Genomic DNA, 19,078 nt, shown 5'->3' on the forward strand with positions numbered 1-19,078 from the left:
CAAATATTGGAGGTGTGATGGGGAAGAAAGAGGTAAATGGGAACATATTTTGTGGGAGTGTAACACGTTGGCCATTTGTAAAGATTTCTCCAGACTGTTCTGTAGATGCTAGGTGAGCAAATTGGAGTAACTAGGGGAAATAATTTGTTTGAGCTGTGATACAGAATCGGAATTGCATAGACATAGTAAGGCCTTGCTTAATATAATTACAATGGCTGCCAAAAAAGAAATTACTAGAAAATGGAAATCGAAGTCTAAACCAACTTTACTAGAAGTAGAGAAAATAGTAAAACAGATAAAACGAGTGGAACTGGGATCTTTAGAAAAGGATAGGAGCAAATTACATAGGAAAAATGGGAATGTGAGATCGATACATGCAAAGGAGGAACGAGTTTTAAAAGAAGGCAGGATTTGAATGAGCTACGTAATGGTTGACTGATAATGAGTGGATATATTATAAGTGATGTATAATGTTTGCAGCTACAGTTGTGTTGGCACGGTTTGTAATGTATGTTTTCAACTGAGACTGTGTCGCTACATTTTTTTTTTCATTTATACAAATGTAAGATTGCTAATGTCATACGTGATAATATAATAAAGATGCTCCTTGTTTAGAAAAATAAAGTAGGCCAGTAATGGTACAGGTATCATCATCCTCAATGTATGGGAAAGCTTCTAAATTACCCACTTTATTGTGGAGACCTCTGTTGTTTAATAAGGACATATTTACTTTTGAATTTGTATTTTTCAATTTTTGCGGGAGGAGGATTTAAAGATAACTAAAAGGCAGGAAAGGTATTCCAAATTTTCTGGTCAACACTTGTGTTCTCTATGAAGAGAGGTAAGGCCAATCGGAAACAAGGAACTCTGGGTGGTAGTTCACCTCTCTCAAGTCTAACAGACGCTGAATCCCCTGTGCTTAACAACATGCACTTAGCCAGTAAATGGATAAATGCTAAAACATTGTCTCAACATGCAGGTACCACAGAATTTCACTGGGAAGCTGCTGTTAAAAAAGGGATAATTAGTAGGGAATACAAAACATTGCATGATGACTGTATTAATCAGAGGATATTAGAAAAGACTGGGAGGAGAAACTCGAAAAGCAATTTACAAAGGGACAATAGAAGGATATGTATGGCTCCAAAGTCTGCAACACATCCAGAAGGTTTAGGATTTTTGCTTGGAAGTGTTTGCATAGGTATGTTTATACCGAGTAGACTTCAAATATATTTTCTCTTAGGGGAAAACATGCAAACTACACAGATAATTACCAGAAGAGAGGATTGGAGCTTGGACTCTGGAGTTGTAAGGATAAACTTTAACCTCTACAACACCATGCACCTCATCCCCTATTTACAGCACTAATCCTGCAGCTGTGTCATGTATACGTATACCACATGAACACCCACTGCTGGTACTGCCTACTCACACCTTCCACACTGACTCTCTGCTTCATGTAAACCTTCCATACTGATGCCGCTTTATATCCCCACCCCCCACCCCCATTAGGGGATTCACGGTAGTGTAAAACTCAACCTTCACTCCCCCACCCTACAACAAGAAAAAGATAAACTGACCATCCATTTTGCAATGCCACCACCTGGCTGATTATTGAACCTGCACCCCCAGCACCATAGACAGGAACTCAGGCTCTCCTCAGTGGTTCAGTTTCACAGGTTCATAAGTATTATTTCATATACAGGTCTAGCCCAAAAACACTTTTCTTAAAAACACAAAACAGTGAAGACTGATACTGTTTCCTGCCTTCCAGTTATTTCATAATCCAACTTCCCAAATTGTTTACAGTCTTTTATATATAATATGTCTGAAACTAATTCCCATCATGGCCATCTAGTCACATGTGAAGTTCTACTTAACCTGAGTAAGTCGGTAGTACAGATAGATACGAGATGCAAGAGGAATTCCAGAAAAGTCAGTAGTACAGATAGATATGAGATGCAAGAGGAATTCCAGAAAAGTCAGTAGTACAGATAGATATGAGATGCAAGAGGAATTCCAGAAAAGTCAGTAGTACAGATAGATATGCGATGCAAGAGGTATTCCAGAAAATTTATTAAGCATGGGGCAGCTAACAATCAACTGAACTGCCACTAACAGCAAGTACAAGGAGCCATGAAGGATGAGGGGAAGCAGATAAAATAAGGTAATAGATAGCTAGCAAAACATGGCTTGGCATATAATGATACCCACATAACGATCACTAAGGGCAGTTTACAAAAAGAATTGTGCTCAAAACCGCTAAAGATCAGTGTGTATATATATATATATATATATATATATATATATATATATATATATATATATATACACACACACACACACACACACACACACACACACACACACACACACACACACACACTTACCCCAAGATCCATTAAGGACAAAGGTACAGTCACGGTCTTCTCTAACATCTTATATAAAAATGTGAAAATACCGAAGCATTTAATACAATATTAGTGGGCTTCTCTCTCTCCTAAGCGCCCTCACACACACCATTTGTATGTACATACTCACATATATACATACATGTAACTACTAGGACTTCAATTATTGTCTTTTTGTTTCTTAATTTAAATGCAGTAGTGTTTCATGTATACAAGACATGCAACTTAATAAAAGCAATTTAGAAGCTGCTTACTTAAAACATTATTTAGATACTACACATTCTCCAAAATGGCATTTATACTGACCTGAGAACAAGAGGATATGTCTTTGAAATTCTTTTCAAGGACAACAGACTTGGTGTCAGGACTGATGAGGTTTATTTCAAATCGGCCCACCTAAGAAACAGAATGAACAGTTATGCATGTCTTTAATAATACTTATTTTATGTATGCAAACTAAGTTTGGAAGGTTAAAAAGATGTCAGAACTAAAGGCAGCAAATTAACATGTTTTTGGTTTCAGTGTTGTCATTATAATTGTTTCTGTGGCATTTATTAAAGTACCTTCAAAGCAGCATTGCCCCACTGAATATTATGACAAAAATGTTTATGATTTTCAATATACCAAAAGAAGGTTCTAGTTTTACATTCTTGTGTTTAAAATTAAATTTTGATTTATTTGTTTAATGAATGTAATGTTTGTTTAAACTTCCGACTTCAGTCCAGTTGCAGATAGTGTCCCCTGCTGAAATCACAATGTAGTTCTTGCCTTACATAATTAATGTGTAAATGCATATGCAGTGGTTTTAATAATAAAACAGACATTATTTATATTGAATATACACTGTATTAAAAGCAGACTGTCAGTCTTTAAAGGCTTTAGTATTTTCCTGGTGTTGTCTGAATACACCACTTTTTCTATTTTTTTTCTTCTGGATGTTAGTTAAAAAAACACGAGCTAATTGCACATCAAGAAGGCGTGATGTGAAAATATACGTGACTATTAATGCCCCTTATTAGGCAAAGGTACATGTTCATCAAATACTTATAACAGCTTACATTGCATCATCTTATCAGATATGGCAGACAATGTTTTCTGTTTTCCTACGTGCTTGCACACATGGCTCTGAAAAGCATTCATTCAGTACAACCACTGCCAACACTGAACTATCCAGAGCGTCTTTCTTCCAAAATCAGCACCTACCTCACTGAGTGACATCAATAAATATCAATGATATGACTCATTAGAAGAACTGTCATGACAAAGAATGCTGTGTTGCACACCTCAGTGATACTCAAATCAGCAGTATAGTCAGAAAAAAACAGTGCGCTATTGTTTCCCATGTCTCACTTCAATCATTCAAGCTTACCTACGCTAAACTTTCTGCTCCTATAAAAATATAAGTCTACAAATAATTATATGAGAAAGCAAAATTTCACAAAGTATAACAATCATGATAATATTATAGCAATAACCCACGCCTGGGTGTGGGTAATGCGGGATTTAACCATGGTTGGCGTGGTTTGGTCCCAAGGGCGAAGCCCGAGGGACCAAACAAAGACAACCGTGGTTAAATCCCGCATTACACCAGAAGTGATTATTGCTATTATCTAATGACATTATTTAAGAAAAGAAATAATTACTTTTCTTAAATAATGGCATTGTATAATGCCTCTTTGCTGCCCTTCCGCAGCTGTCTGGTATTCCGCGGCAGTTCTGATGTACTGCGCATGCCTACGCAGTACATCAGAGCTGTAGGCAAAAGCAATAGAGAACGCAAGATCTCCGTTGCTTTTTACTGTTTCGCTATGTTAAATGGGTTTAACATAGCGAGGCAGCTTTAAAATAAGCAACGGAGATCTCCGTTACTTATTTTAAAGCTGTCTCGCTATGTTAAACCCATTTAACATAGCGAGACAGGTTTAAAAAAAGTAACGGAGATTTCCGTTGCTTTTTTTAAACCTGTGTCACTATGTTAAACTCTTTTAACATAGCGAGACAGTGTTTTATACTAACGGAAAAAGTCCGGGCGACCGGACCTTTTTCCGTTAGTATATTGAGGGATTTACAATGGGCACGCTGGTTGGGCTGGCCAATCAGCGTGCACGTTTTAGAGGAAGAATTGTATAATCAGCTATAATGCACACTTTGCTTACTTTTGTCAGAGTCATCTGGTTTGTAGCTTATTGGCTATGGGCTAAGGTGCCTGCTATCTTAAAAATTCTCATCCCTCTCACAAGTACCTATAAAACATGTGTTAGGACAGGGAGAGGGTACAACTTCTTCCAGGACACATTACTGTTAGTCATCTGTCCTAATGCCACTCTTTCCTAAAGTAGACAACTCCAATGTTTCTGCTATTGGGTTTTCAATAAAGTAAAGGAAATCATTCATTTCTGTCTGTCCAGCAATAATTGCCACTAGGGTTGCCTAACCCATCACTGTCACAGGATGTTACTAGGCTATTGGCCCTGAGGCCCTTATAAACGTAGTCAAGAGTTTAGCCCATGTTTAGACAAGTCAGCACCCAAAGCCCCTGTCCAGCAGGGACACAGGTGGAATCACAGGGGTGTATTTTCTGTTTCCCATCCAGTTATCCAGGTTGCGCTTGAAAACGGATAATGAGGTATTCTGCTTGACGTGGAAAGGGAGTCTATTCCACAGATGGGAGAAGTCTCTGGGACACAAATCTGCCCTGCCAACAAGTCCTATTGATGCCACAGACCAGGTTGAGGTCACGAGTGGGGGTTACTTGAGTGAAGCTTGACTTGCGGATATAAAGCAGTCCAATCAAGGCGGGGTCTGAGATTGTTTTGTATTCCAGACAGAGATCACCTCTGAGGAGTCTACATGAAACTGAGTAGAGGCACAGGGCTTTTAGCTTATCTTTGTAGGGTAGATGTTTGAGGATCTGGATTCTTCTGGTGAGGAACCCCTGTGGTCTCTCCAGCTGCTGCATGTGCTTTGTGAGGTACATGCTCTAGGAAGTGCTGTACTCAATAATTGGCCTTATAAGGGAAGAATACAAGGATGTTATGACCTCCTTGTCTCTGGATGCGATACCCTTACTTATGAGGTGGGTGAGGTAGAAAGCTTTCCTAACAATGGAAGCAACATAGTGGTCAAAAGTCAGGTTGCTATCAACCTGGGTGCCCAAACCCCCTCACAACTAATTGCATGCTTAGGATATTATTAATGTGATAATATGTGGGGACATCAGTCTCCTCATAGGGGATGATGATGCATTTTTTGACATTTAGCTTGAGGCCCTGTTTCTGGCACCAGTCATTTGTCTGGGTGAGACCCTGTTGGACGATGTCCACATCACTTGGGGAATTGGTGTCTGCACCCAGATTGCAGTCATCTGCAAACTTGGTCAACCATAGCCCACTGGTTTTGGCCAGCACCTCAGAGAAGTATATCCCAAATAACAGAGACTCCAAGACCGATCCCTGGGGTACACCGCTCATTACGGGTCTACTGCTTAAGGTGCTTATATTTTGATTATGTGGATATATCAGTGAGCCAGTTTGCTACCCATCTAACATGTGGACTGATGCCTAGTTGGGAGAGTTTATCTATTATGTCTGAGTGGGAAATAGTGTCGAAGGCTTTGGCCAGGTCAAAGTAGGTGGTGTGCACCGTCTTCCCCTCGTCCATTGCTTTGGTGACTGTCTCAAAGTAGTCAACCAGATTTAACAGACATGCCCTCCCCTTGACAAAGCCAAACTGTGTGGGATCGAGTGTTTGGAGGTTGCCAATGGCCCTATTAATGGGGTCCATGATAATCCATTCCATGGCCTTGCAGATCAAGCTAGTTAAGAGGATGGGTCTATAATTTCCCAGATCGGTGGACGGTCCACTTTTGTGCAAACAGATGACAGTGGCTGTCCTCCACTCAGCAGGGACAAAGCCAGTACTCAGGCTTTGGCTGAATAGGGTGCCTAATGGTGCTGCAAGTTCATGCCTGAGTTCATATAGGATGCAGTCTGGGATCTTATCGGGTCCCGTGGCAGCTGTATCTTTTGCCTTTGAGACAGCAGTGATGACCTGTTCCCTAGAGATAAGGGGAGGGGGGAAGGTACTGGGGATGTCATGATATAATGATGGGGGGGCAGAGGGGGGAAGTTTTCTCTGAAGCTGTCAGCCAGCAGACTGGCTATATCTACAGCATTTGTGTATGTGGTGCCCTTGACCACTAGTTCTGAACACATCTGGTGCTTCCTTTGACATTGCGGACATATGCGAAGAAAGCATTATGATTGTCTCTAGTAGATGTTGCCAATTTGGACTCAAAGTTGGCTTGAGAGGATTTCACTAGTGCTCTTATTTGCTTGTTCAGGCTAAGGAGAGATTGCTTCCAAGTGAGCACCTGCTCCTTCTTGGTCCTCGACTGCAATTTCTTCCTTTTGTTATATAGTTTACTTATTGCAGGTGTCCACCAGACAGGTTTACTCTTCCTTGCAGAGGATTATTTTGTCCTGCCAGGTTTTCTTGATTCCATGCATCTATATAAGTGCTAGTACAGTACGTTGGTGTAGATTTGGACATTGGTGCCAGTTTCAACAGAGGGTGAGTGAGCTGTGAAGCTGTTTACACCATCCCTCAGGAGGTTATTATCAGCTCTGGAGAAGTTTTTTTGTTTGACCCTAGCCAGAGGCGGGTCAGAGGAGATGCTGACTTCAAAAGTGATCACTATGGTTGGATCTTACCAGGGAGGATGATACTGTAGAGGTGTTGCAGTGGTTACTCATGTTGGTTAATACCAAGTCCAAGATATTATCACCTCTTGTGGGGGTACTGACTAGCTGTTCCAAGGCATTTGCATTGATAAAATCAAGGAATCTCTGCGCATTTGCATTCTGGCATGAGTAGTTTTTCCAGTCTATGGTTGGGTAGTTAAAGTCACCCAGGATCAGGATAGAGGGTTGAATCTTGATAAATTCAAAGAGGTCCAGATAGGTGGGAGTGGGCATCTTGAGTCAAATTTGGGGGCCTGTAGCTAACTATGATTTGAACAGGGGTCCTGTCAATGCTTAGCACCTGGACTGTCTCCTGTGTGTCATACTTTTTGACCAGCCTGGAGGTGTGTGTGTCTTTAATATATATTGAAACTCCACCTCCTTTGGCTTTGCTGCCCACAGTTTGGGTCTGAATGTATGATAGGATGAGTAACCAGGTAAAGCTGGGGTGCTCTCCGCAGCATTGAACCAGGTCAGTGTAAATGCACAAATGTCAGCATCTTCCAGGGTTAAGAATGCTTGCAATGAGTGCAGTTTCATGTTTAGACTCCTAGTGTTTAGCAGCATGACCTTTAATTTGCATTTTGTTGAAATGTTTATGTTGGTTTTATCGACCTCAGGACTTTTCCTAAAAAAGGCACTATGGGGGAGGCAAGGGCCTTTGCCAGAAGCATGAAGCCCAAGTGAGACAGATGCAGGTCATCTCTAGCAAAGCATCATGGTCTGTCAATCATATCTTCCCAGGCTGTCAGGTACTGGATCCCCAGGAATGGCACCAGAAACTAAGCCACTTGTTAAAGTCAATCACTTTCTGTTTGTATTGTGGCATCTTTCTGGTTGACAGTATACTGAATGCTGCTTAAGGCTACGGACACACCTGCCTGGGACACATATTCAGAGAGCTCAATCGTGACTCTCTTCATATAGCCCAGGGAGGTATGTCTCAAGTTATTCACCCCAACATGGACTATGACAGAGTCATAACAGTACCTGTTGTTGAGTGACTTGAGTGCGTATGTGTTAAGGTGGATTCTGGCACCTGACAGACAACTAACCGGGACTTTCTCCTTATCCAGCCAGGTGAGAGGCACATCTGTGTGTCTCATAATGGAGTCTCCTATGACTAATATGTTGAGTTTATGGTTAGGCCTTTGTGGTTGCGAGACATAGGTGTGTGAACTAACAGAGAGCACTTCTGGAAGCCAAGTCTTCCAGTGTCATTCATCAGTGATACAAAGAATATCACTTTGATGGGCTTTAATATTCTTGTCGCTTTTTTTCTCTTGTACCATAGTTCTGTAACTCTCACCTCAAAATACGGGAAAATGTCTCACTTCAGTAAACAACTGCATTAAGCAACCAAATAAAACCAAACTACATCTATTTGCAAGGTAAAACAAATTAAGTGTATGGAGGGCTAAGATTAGGCTCCAAATTCAAGAAAATTACAGCTTGGTCAAGCTCTTTTTTGATGTAATTCACAACATTTTCTACGGTATCTTCTCTCTAGAGCATAAATAGTTGCCACCACAGAACCACAGCAACAAGCTAAACAGTTAGATGATATAACCACTTCAGCCTGCCACACTTCTTTATGAGGCATTACAAAGTGCATTATAGCTTTTAAAAGTAAAGATACACTTCAGTTCTGGATGCAGTCTCTAAAGGCAGCAGTACTAATGCTAAAGTCTTTTACGTTGTAAAACACTTAGTGCTCTTACAGTTTACCTCTGTTTTGGAGTATACTGGATCAGGTAAAGTTTCATTTACTATATAGATATACCTGGCAGCACTGTATTCCAACTTTTAAAGCTGTGAAACATTTCACCGTCCTGCACACACACGCACGCGCGCGCACACACACACACACTTTCTTTCTCTCAATCACAAACTCTCTTCATCTTCCTCTGTAAAGTACAGTTGTATACATTCTTACCATAACAGTAGATGTCCTATTTCGCACTGTTACAATATTCTTTACACCTGTGATACCAGTATGTACTTACCCTATACTAAGAGGCTTGACAGAGGTAGCTAGGGAGGCACTGGATTCTCTAGAAAAAGGGGAATTTGTATACTGGAACAAAGAGTTACTGTATAGACAGTGGACTACTAAGGAAGGGCTACAGGGTGAGAGAATACAGCAGTCGGTAGTGCCTAGACCCTACCGTCTGGCACTTCTAGCCATAGCCCATGGCATTTCTTTTGCAGGTCATATAGGCATAAAGCATACCAAGAGACTTATTATGCAAATCTTTTATTGGCCTTGGATTGCAAGAGATGTAACAGGGTATGGTAGGACCTGTGAGTAGTGCCAAAAAGTAGGCAAGGCAGTAGATGAGGTCAAAGCTCCTTTGACCCCTTTGCCTGTGACTGAGGAGCCTTTTCAGAGGGTAGCTATGGATATTGCGGGGCCTCTGAGTACCTCAAGCTCCACAGGGATGAAGTATATTCTGGTGGTAGTAGATTATGCAGCTAGATACCCTGAGGCAGTGGCCCTGTCCTCCACTGAGGCAGAGAAGGCGGCAAAAGCTTTGCTAGAAATTTTCAGCAGGGTAGGTTTCCCAAAAGAAATACTGACTGACAGAGATGCCAATTTCATGTCAGACCTGATGTCTTGTCTGTGGAAGCACTGTGGAGTGAAGCACCTAAAGACCACTCCCTACCTACCCCAGACTAATGGTCTTGTGGAGAAGTTAAACTCTACCCTAAAGACCATTCTACATGCATTTGCAGACCACTTTAAGAGAGTGGGACAAATATTTTCCCCATCTTTTATTTGCTTACAGAGAGGTAAACCCAGAAATCCACAGGTTTTTACCTTTTGCGTTGCTGTATGGGCATAGGGTGAGTGGACCTTTAGATGTTATTCATGATGAGTATTAGGGTGACTGTAAATCCCACAAGTAGTCTGTTGTGGCATATGTCCTAAACCTCAGCAAGGCTCAAGGAGCTCATGGGCTTGGCCCCAGGATAATCTGGCAGGAGCCCAGCAGCAGGAGAAGGTGTGGTATGACAGGAATGCTCGAGCTAGAGTATGCTGTGGGGCAGCAGGTTATGGTTTTCATTCCTGTCAGACACAATAAGCTGCAAGCAGCTTGGGGGAACCCTTCAAAGTGGAATGAAAGGACAATGATGTCAACTACATGGTAGAACTGCTAAGCAGGAGGCAGAAGCACAAACTATACAATTTTAACATGATGAAACCTTACCATGATAGGGAGACCCTTGTGCTAATTATTTGCAGTAGGAGAATGGAAAACTCTGAGGGGGATCTATGGCTACAGCGAGCCAGACAGCAAAATGCCAAGTTACTATGGTGGAGCCTAGAGTTGCAGGCATATAATATGACAGTGCAGCACTGTAGTTATGTCAGCAATGTCAATGCAGATGGGCTCTCAAGACAGGGTATGGGATAATGTATTCCCAGACAGGCTCAATTCCTCTCAAGCAATGTTTTTCAAGAGACACTTGAAAAACTAGCTTGAGTCTTCAAAGGGGGGAGAGATTTGATGATGGGACGTACTGCTAGCCATGCCAGGAGACGTAGGGTAGTGGATGGACAACTTATGCCAGCACAGCTAGGTGGAATGTTGTAAATAATTATATATCATTTGTATATCAAACTGATTTGTACAGATGCGTGTGCTGAAAATGCATTTCTGAGGTTTGCTTGTATTAAAATGTATCAATATTGTGCCCTACTGGAAGGAAAAGAAATGTACATGTATTATTGTAACTAAATTAAATGTATACATTGTAACGACATATACTGGAAGGGAAGAGGTTAATCCAGCTTTCTTTAAAATATATCTGAAATTAAATTACTTTATGGGTTAAGCATAACAATATTATCTCACAGTTTTGAATGGAGCCAGAGACACAATGTATGTGCTAGAGAATAGTTGGTAGCTCCTGTAGGAAGAGTGAAATGGTTTTATGACTTCCAGCAGCTGCACCATATCTGAGCAATGCCTCATCTGTGTGTATGGTAGCACATAGATGATAAACTCCGGTAGCTTCTAGTGATGGAGGATAGTGCAGAAACAGACTCAGAAGAACAGATGTATGTGATGTCATTCTGTACAGAAATAATGTTTTAATATTAGAGGAAATGGAAGTCTCAGCAGCATTCTGTATTTTGCCTTGGATCTGACAACAAGGACCTCTCACCCATCTTGCCTTGCTCTATTCAGTAAATAGGAATGAGGAATAGCTAGTGAAACTAGCTAGATATTATTTTCTATAACTGTGTGAAACTTTCCTTCGGTGTTATTATTAATATTCACTGTGACTGGAACTCTGGTGTTTACTGTAAATAGATACTTAGTATATTCCTGTTCTTTTACTATTTTTTATTTAATATATTTAAATTTATCATTGTGACTGGTCCTTTTAGAAGAATATTTAAGTTTTGAGAGTATTTGCACACATTTTATTTGGTGATAACTCTTGCCACTCCTAAATGCCTGGATGTTTGTTCAACATTACCATTTGTATTAATATCAATTTCACTCAGTATAACTGGATAATCTTTTAAGAGCCTTATAATAACTGACTGGTGGCAGTGAAGCTACCTTATAGTCTGAGCAAAATCAGGTAATCTGTGCCAGCCTTTCCCACATGTGTGTTAAAATTAAATCTCAAGAATATGTGTCAGCTACTTGGATCAGGGACACAAAGCACTGGTTTCACTCAGAGGGTGCTGGAGGACTTGGTTTGGACATTCGGCTAAGGACCTAACCCTACAGTTGTGCCGGAGGGAGTCATATTGGGGACCTGGGGGAGAGAGATATAGATAAATCCAGACCCCGAGCTGACTGTGTTCCCTGTGTGCACTTAAGGAAAATTGTGCTTGATACAGAGAGGTTGCATCTGGAAATACTGAATGTTTTTATTTGTATTCCAAGTGAACGTCTCTCTCCATTGTCAGTGATGAGGATTCAGGCTCCTTGATTACTGGCCCAGATTGGGGTTGTCACAGTAAGAGCTTACACAGCTGTACCATGCCCTTCCTTATCACTACTGCAGTATTCTTTACACTTAGGAAGAGTACAAAAGCTACTGGAAAGTATGGTCGGAGGAATGAACAGAAGATCCCTCCACAAACCTGTGAAGAATGGCCCTGGCAAAACCCACCCTGGCCATGGAAATAACATCCAACTTCTAATGTTCGGTAACAGTTTGAACAGAAGACCGAGTAGCAGTTTCCAAGATGGATCTAGTATCCAGACCCTTGAAAAAAAGCACCAGAAGAGGTTACAGCACTGGTAGAATGAGCACAAATAGAACAGGAAAATTGCTTGCCATAAAAAGAATAGCAAAAATAAATGGCCTTATAAATCTACAAGGAGATAGTTTATTTATATACCATCAAACCCAATTTTCTGGCATGAAAAGAAACAAAAAGTTGCCCAGATTTCCAAATGTGTTTTTATTTCTTATCAGAGTTTTATCTGAGCAGCCTAAGTAAATCCAAGGAGTGAAGAACCCCCTTATTATCACTCTGTGGAAAGGGGAAAAAGAAGGAAGATGAATGGACTGACTCAAGAACAAATCATTAACCACCTTGGGCATAAAAGAAGGACTGGAACAAGCAGACAGCATGCCCTTGTGAAAAACTAAAAAAGGAGGAACTGGCATGAATGCCAAAGTTCAAAGACCCTCTTGGCAGAAGTTGGAGCCATCAACAATACAGATTTCCAAGTACAATTTTGTATGGAAGAAGAAACTGCAGGACCAAGTCAATTTATCAAGAACAAAATTAAGGTCCCAAAAAGGAGGAAAATGCTTTATTGGTGGCAGAATATGAAGAATGCCTTTTAAAATTGTTTGACTTCTGAACTAGAAGACAAAGGTGGAGTCAGATGTAGATAAGCTGAAGTGGCTGACAAATGAACTTGAACAGATGAAAATGCCAAACCAGAATTAAGACACTCACACAAATAAGAAAGGACTGGAGAAATCCTCACAGAAAAAGGGTTCACTGCCTGCTTAAGACACCAAACAGAAAATGTCTTCCATTTAATCATTTATGAATTTCTAATAGTGGGTTTCTGGCCTCCTGCAAAATCCAAAGCATGCCCTCAGAAAATCTGTGCATGAAGAGAATCAAAACCCTATCACCCAAAGTGTCAAATGACAGGTAGACAAGTGAGGTTGAATGAGAGATCCAGCTCTTGTCTTGGGTGAGAAGATCCATCCTGTGAGTTAACTTGTGATGATTGCCCCTGGCCAGGTGAAATAAAAGGAGGAACCAATGCTGTCTATGCCTAAAGGGAGTCACCATCAAGATTATATGCAAGTTCCACATGATCTTCTGTAGAGACCTTTGGTAGTAGAGGAAAAAGGGGGCAGGCATACATAGCATCTTCCAAGCCAGAGGACATGACACACTGGAAAAGAATTGTGGAAGTTGTATGTTCAAAGGGGCAGTAAAAATATATACCTGAGGAGTACCCAACCAAAGATAAGTTCCAGAAACAGCTCCCTGTGAAACATTCATTCATGAGGATTTATCCTGGACCTTTTCAACCAGTCTGCCACCAGACTGTGTAGACCACCTGAAGAACCATGAGATGGTGGGCTGCAAAATCCAAGCCTGAAGAGGTGGTCTGCAAAGAAGGAAACATTTCATGCCCCCCTTACTTGTTAATGCACCTTATGATTATGGTATTATCTGTAAAAACCTTTAGAGGACCTGAAATGAGAAGGGAATAAAAAGCCTGGAGAAACAGAAGTAGAGTCTTCATCAAGGCCTCACGTCCTTGATGTTGATATGGTCAGCCAGTTGTTGATGGATCAAAAGATCCTGGACTTTTAGATTGCAGGAGAAGGTTCCCCCAACCATGATCAGAGGCATCCATGTACAGCTCCTGAGTAGGCAAGAGGTCCCTGAAAAGGCAGACCTGGATTTAGGAAATTTGGTGAATCCACCAGTGGAGCTCAAGCTTGAAATAAGATAAGAGAAGGACCAGAAACTCCAAAGGGTGGCAGTGCTTGAGCAAACGGTCTTAAGATACCAGTAAAATTTCTTCATGTGGAGCTTGGCAAAAGGAACCATTTGGCCATTTGCAGGAGCTCATATTATCTCTTTTGAACATCAGAAACTGGGAACAGTCACACTTAAATTGTTCCATCATGCAGACCACTGTATCACCACAAAATAATTCTTCAAAAGGAGACTCAGAGAGCAGTGAATCTTCTTCATTAGACCCCAATGCAAGACAAGAATGATTCTAGGAGGAGTATGTCAAAGACTCTCCAACAGTATCCAACTCTTTATCAGAAGAATCAGCATCCCTAGGTCTTTTTGAAAGGGGTCAGGGACATACAACACTTGTGGGAGCCTCAGGGCCATAATGGCCTTGAACAGCCCCTGAGTAAAGTCTTACCACACTCTAAGCGAGGATCCTTAGCCACAGAAGCCACATGTTTGTTTTTTGTTTCTTTTTCAAATGAAGATCTGTTTTAACTAATCTAGGAGGGTTCAGACCCCTGACTAGATTTAATGAAGGTGACAGGCACCTGTTCCCTAGCTAATAGTTGGGGACCCCCCCAAGCCCATCAGACACAATCAGCTGTGGCTCCTCCCCTACATCTGAACCACACATATGCACAGCCTCAGTGGATGTGCAGGTGGACAGCTCCATGTCAACCTTCAACTGGGCTGAAGCAGAGGTAACTGATGTTGGCACCAGGCGGTGCTTAAATTCTTCATCCAGTCTTATGGAGATGTCCATTGGAGACTGGACAGCAGCAGGATCAGTATGTGCTTTTTTTCTTAAGTAGCAGTTGAACGTTGGGTTTTGTGGATTCGGCCATGGTACCGTAAACCAAGCTTCAGACACTGGTTTTCTAAATAAATAAAGAGGGATGACAGCTCACTGTGGATTGTCTTAAGGACAAATGAATGACAAATTCCACACTCTGTATGGTTGTGTGTAGACAAACAAAAAAGACACTACTCATGCCTATCTTTATGGGGCATCTGCCTCTCACACTCACATTTTCCATTCCTGGGTGACATGAAAACAAACTAAATGGAAAAAAGAAAGGAAGGAATCCCAACTGGACACTTATCTTTAGAAGGCTACATAGATGAATCAGCTCAGTGAACTGCATACAGACCAAATTCAGAGGTATTTTCTAGACTAGCGGCAAGGAAGTTCTAAGGATTAGGCATCCGTATGTCACATATGCACCTTACGCCTTGCACGTAGGACATATGTCTAATGTATAATGCCTGGAAGGTGTAAAGGGTTTGTTATGCTGGCCGGATATTTGGCTAGCCTCAGCAGGATATCCCAAGTGTAAAGAATACCGCAACAGTGATAGGGAAGGACTTCTGGTAGTACATGCAGCAGTTAAAGTTTCATGTACTACAAAGAATTATGATCGTATCTCACTGTTATTTATACTTGAAATGGATATCTAGATTTATTTCTCAAGCTTTGTTTTAATCTCAGTGTAAATTTCCTGTCATCCAATTCTTGAAATTATAACAGTCTAATTATGATCAGAGACTCAGTCATAACCCTTTACATTGCAGACACGTGAATAAACTTTCATTCACTAATAATATTTTCCAAGTTTGATAAAGTACAATTGACTCACAGAAATGCATAAACTATCTGAAGTATTTACCTACATCAAGTCACTCTTTTGGAATAAAGGAATAAAGTCCTAGTTATGAACCAGTTGATCCAAGTTCAGTTAGCAGCTTGGGCAACTAACAAACTGGCGGGAAGGAATGGACATGCCCAGGGAGGCGTGATTGTCACAGATGTTCCCTTTAGGCGTGACTTGGTTCAAAAAGGGGAACTGCTCTTGAACTAAGTGACAAGTGTAGGAGGCAGGGCAGGGAAGTGGGTACGGCAGATAAAGAAACCTCCCTGAGGACAGAAGTGGAGATGGCTGAACTCCTAGGATGCCCTTAGGATCCACAACCAGCCCCAGTGATATTACAGCCAGTCTTATGGATAGGAGACAAGCTAGTAAACCTGGTATAGACGTGGGGCACTGGAGGCTGGGATGGTAAAGCAATGTCCCAAGGGGGACAAAAAAAAATGAAGAAAAAGAAATGATTTTCCCTGCATAGTACTACCATTTGTTTTTATAAAGTTAATTTAGTTTTATTTCTAGAATGCCATACTTCTGGTTTCACATACATTATTTAATTGAATTCAGTCATATTATGTTTCCTTCTCTCCTCCATCAACAACACTGAAGTATGCATGAGTGGTTGATTACAGGGCATTGTGAGTTCTACATTCAAATCACATTACGTTTACTTTTCCCCTCCAACAACAAAACAGAAGGTATTCAATTCATAACTATCAACTCCAAAGTGCACAGCAATGTGAACCATCCGTCAGCCCCAAAGCAGGAGACACAACATTTTTTTATGCTTACCAGCAATAAAGAAAACCCAATTCAGATGCTCATTTTGCATATACAAATGCACATTTATCATCCCGAAACTTTCACCATCCCCCCCAATCAACCACAAATCCTTACTCTTTGGGAATCAACCCCGCCATCACCACCAAGTACTGGAAACACAGCAATTCATAATGGACTTTTCCTATTCCATATACTGAAAATCTACAGTTTGAGTAAGTCATACCAAGGCCTTTTTAATATTTTACTCAAACTGTTGTGTTTTCTATGTTACTCGACCTTGTGAACTGTGACATAGCTACATTATAATGCAATGGTGCAATTTGTTTTGAAAGTTGAATTTTTCCATTCACTGTGTGAATTACTTTCTGGGCAAGAATCAACCTCTTCAGCCACTTTAATAATTATACTGAAAATAAGGAGGGGTGAACAATAACATCTTCCAGTTATGATGATTATTTTTTTTTTACTCTGAAGGCACTGCATTGTGACATAGGCAGTTTCCAGTTGTTTCACCCACAATATTCAATAATGGTAACTGTTTTTTTTTGGTACTTGCATATTATCGCAACCAGATTTTTCACAGCAATACTGGTTGGTTGACAATCAAGAAACGTGTTTGTTAATGTGTTAAAAATGTTAAATACTGAGTCTTCTTTAACAGTTCAGGTTGTTTTTGGTAGTGTTATCACTAAAATATAAAAACGTACTGTGGTTGGTTATTTATGCACTTGATTGGCAGCATGTTGCGTAGTGCAAGTCTGCCCGCTAAACGTTCCTTTTTTGTGGCAGCAAATGTGGTCTGCTAACCTAAGAAGGGGAGTGTAAACTCTTCAGTACTTCAGATCCTTCGCAAAATGCATGCTAACACAAATGCTGTTATTCTACCGAGTCTGTATAACAGCAACGTATAAAATATCGCCCCATTATGTTACCTCTGGACATATTCCCTGCATTAAGATGTCGACAGTTATGACGACAATAATGCATTTCTGAGTTGTAGTAATTCATCAAAATAGCTGCTAATAAATGTAAGCCAACACTTTTTAGCTATCATTTCAACTGACTGACATCACCGGTTCACTATCAGTGTTTTCATGGAAAAAATCAAAAAGTTTGGGAGGTACAAGCCAAAACCAGGGAAAATCTCCAGATTTCTGTACGACTGAGAGGTACATATATGGTTCATAACAGTAAGTCAAGTAAAGCCTGATATACAAATGCCAGTAGTACCCAGATGGCTTACATAGGTGCATGGTAGACAAACCAGATATTTAAGAGATACGTGAAAAACTGTACACATACATTATGCATAGGCAAGACAAGTATTGAGTTATCTGGACAATTCTTTATGAGCATGTGGACAGTTGTACACATTGTAAAAATGTACGTATACATGGGACTTTAAGGTCAGCCCTTACCGTGGCACACACAAGAGGTTTCGTCTTCTTCATTTACAGTGTAATTAACTCTCGATAACCCATCAACGTGAAACTGGATGCTGATAGTGCATACCTTACTTCTCAACTGTCCAGATTTCCTTAACATATTTTGGGGCTGTGCTCTGCCTAAAATTTGATATTTTTGTGGCAAAGCACTGAAGATTGAAAAAACTAAATAATGACATACAACATTTCAACTTCAGACATCGTATCCTTCAGAAACTGCATGAAACACAAATCTTCTCATTCCAACCACTTTCTAAGTTTGTAACAGCAATATTTAAAATCTCTGCCTAGGTTTTGCCCTTTATTACACATCGTTTTGCAGAAACATGGCAAATTCTTTTAGTTCCGAAATCTGGTTGTGATAATACGTAAGTACCTTTTTTTAGTTATAAATCAAGATATGTTTTCCAAAATAAAAGATGAATTTGCCTTTATGTAATTAAATGCCAAATTATAAAAACATTCCTTGTGTCTAAGAGACAAAATTGCAAAAATGTTATGCATAAGCTTTAGGACAAATCGAAGTTAAAAGCCAGTGTAACTTGGTCGAATTTCAATAATTTCTTCTAAAACTTGAAACAAGTGCACTTACTTACAGCTGCATTTATAGTAATTAATATATCAAATCTAAATCAATGCACATTCTGGGATCCCTGCACATATTCTTCTGAGCAGAATGTGACCTTTTTAACGACTTTAGTTCACAAGGTCTGGTCAAAAGATGAGTGAGATGAAACCGTGAAGAAAAATCCTAACAAGTGACACTTCCAAGGAGTTTAATTTACTGAATGAAGCTTTGACACATTTTAGCAGTCTTTTGCTTAAAGCATGCCATGCATGAATTTCTTAAAGAAACTACAGAAATGTGACGGCTGGTCATGTTGTTTCCAGTTCAAGACCAAAAGCCTAATAAGAATGCTATAGATTTTTTGAGAATCTTCATCATTCAGCAAGTTCAGTCCAATATATAATACACTGTTCCTGGCATAACACCTAAAAATGTGTCAAAAGGGCATAAACTGCATATCTTCTTTTGAAACAAATTATTACTAAAAAAAGGCAAAACAGTACTCTG

General features: G+C 40.3%; 1 protein-coding gene across 5 annotated transcripts in view; it reads right to left on the reverse strand.

Moving 5' to 3' along the window:
• Nucleotides 1–19,078, reverse strand: part of TBC1D4 (TBC1 domain family member 4) — a 2,350,609-nt gene that overhangs the window by 1,252,578 nt on the left and 1,078,953 nt on the right. For all 5 annotated transcript variants that reach the window (XM_044085628.1, XM_044085627.1, XM_044085626.1 and 2 more), the window contains exon 3: nt 2,718–2,807. In XM_044085628.1, the coding sequence (XP_043941563.1) occupies nt 2,718–2,807 (90 nt within the window). The remainder of the gene's footprint in view (nt 1–2,717; nt 2,808–19,078) is intronic.

Source organism: Protopterus annectens, chromosome 10.part0 (genome assembly GCF_019279795.1).
Source record: "Protopterus annectens isolate FY-2018-M chromosome 10.part0, PAN1.0, whole genome shotgun sequence".
Taxonomy (NCBI): Eukaryota; Metazoa; Chordata; order Ceratodontiformes; family Protopteridae; genus Protopterus; species Protopterus annectens.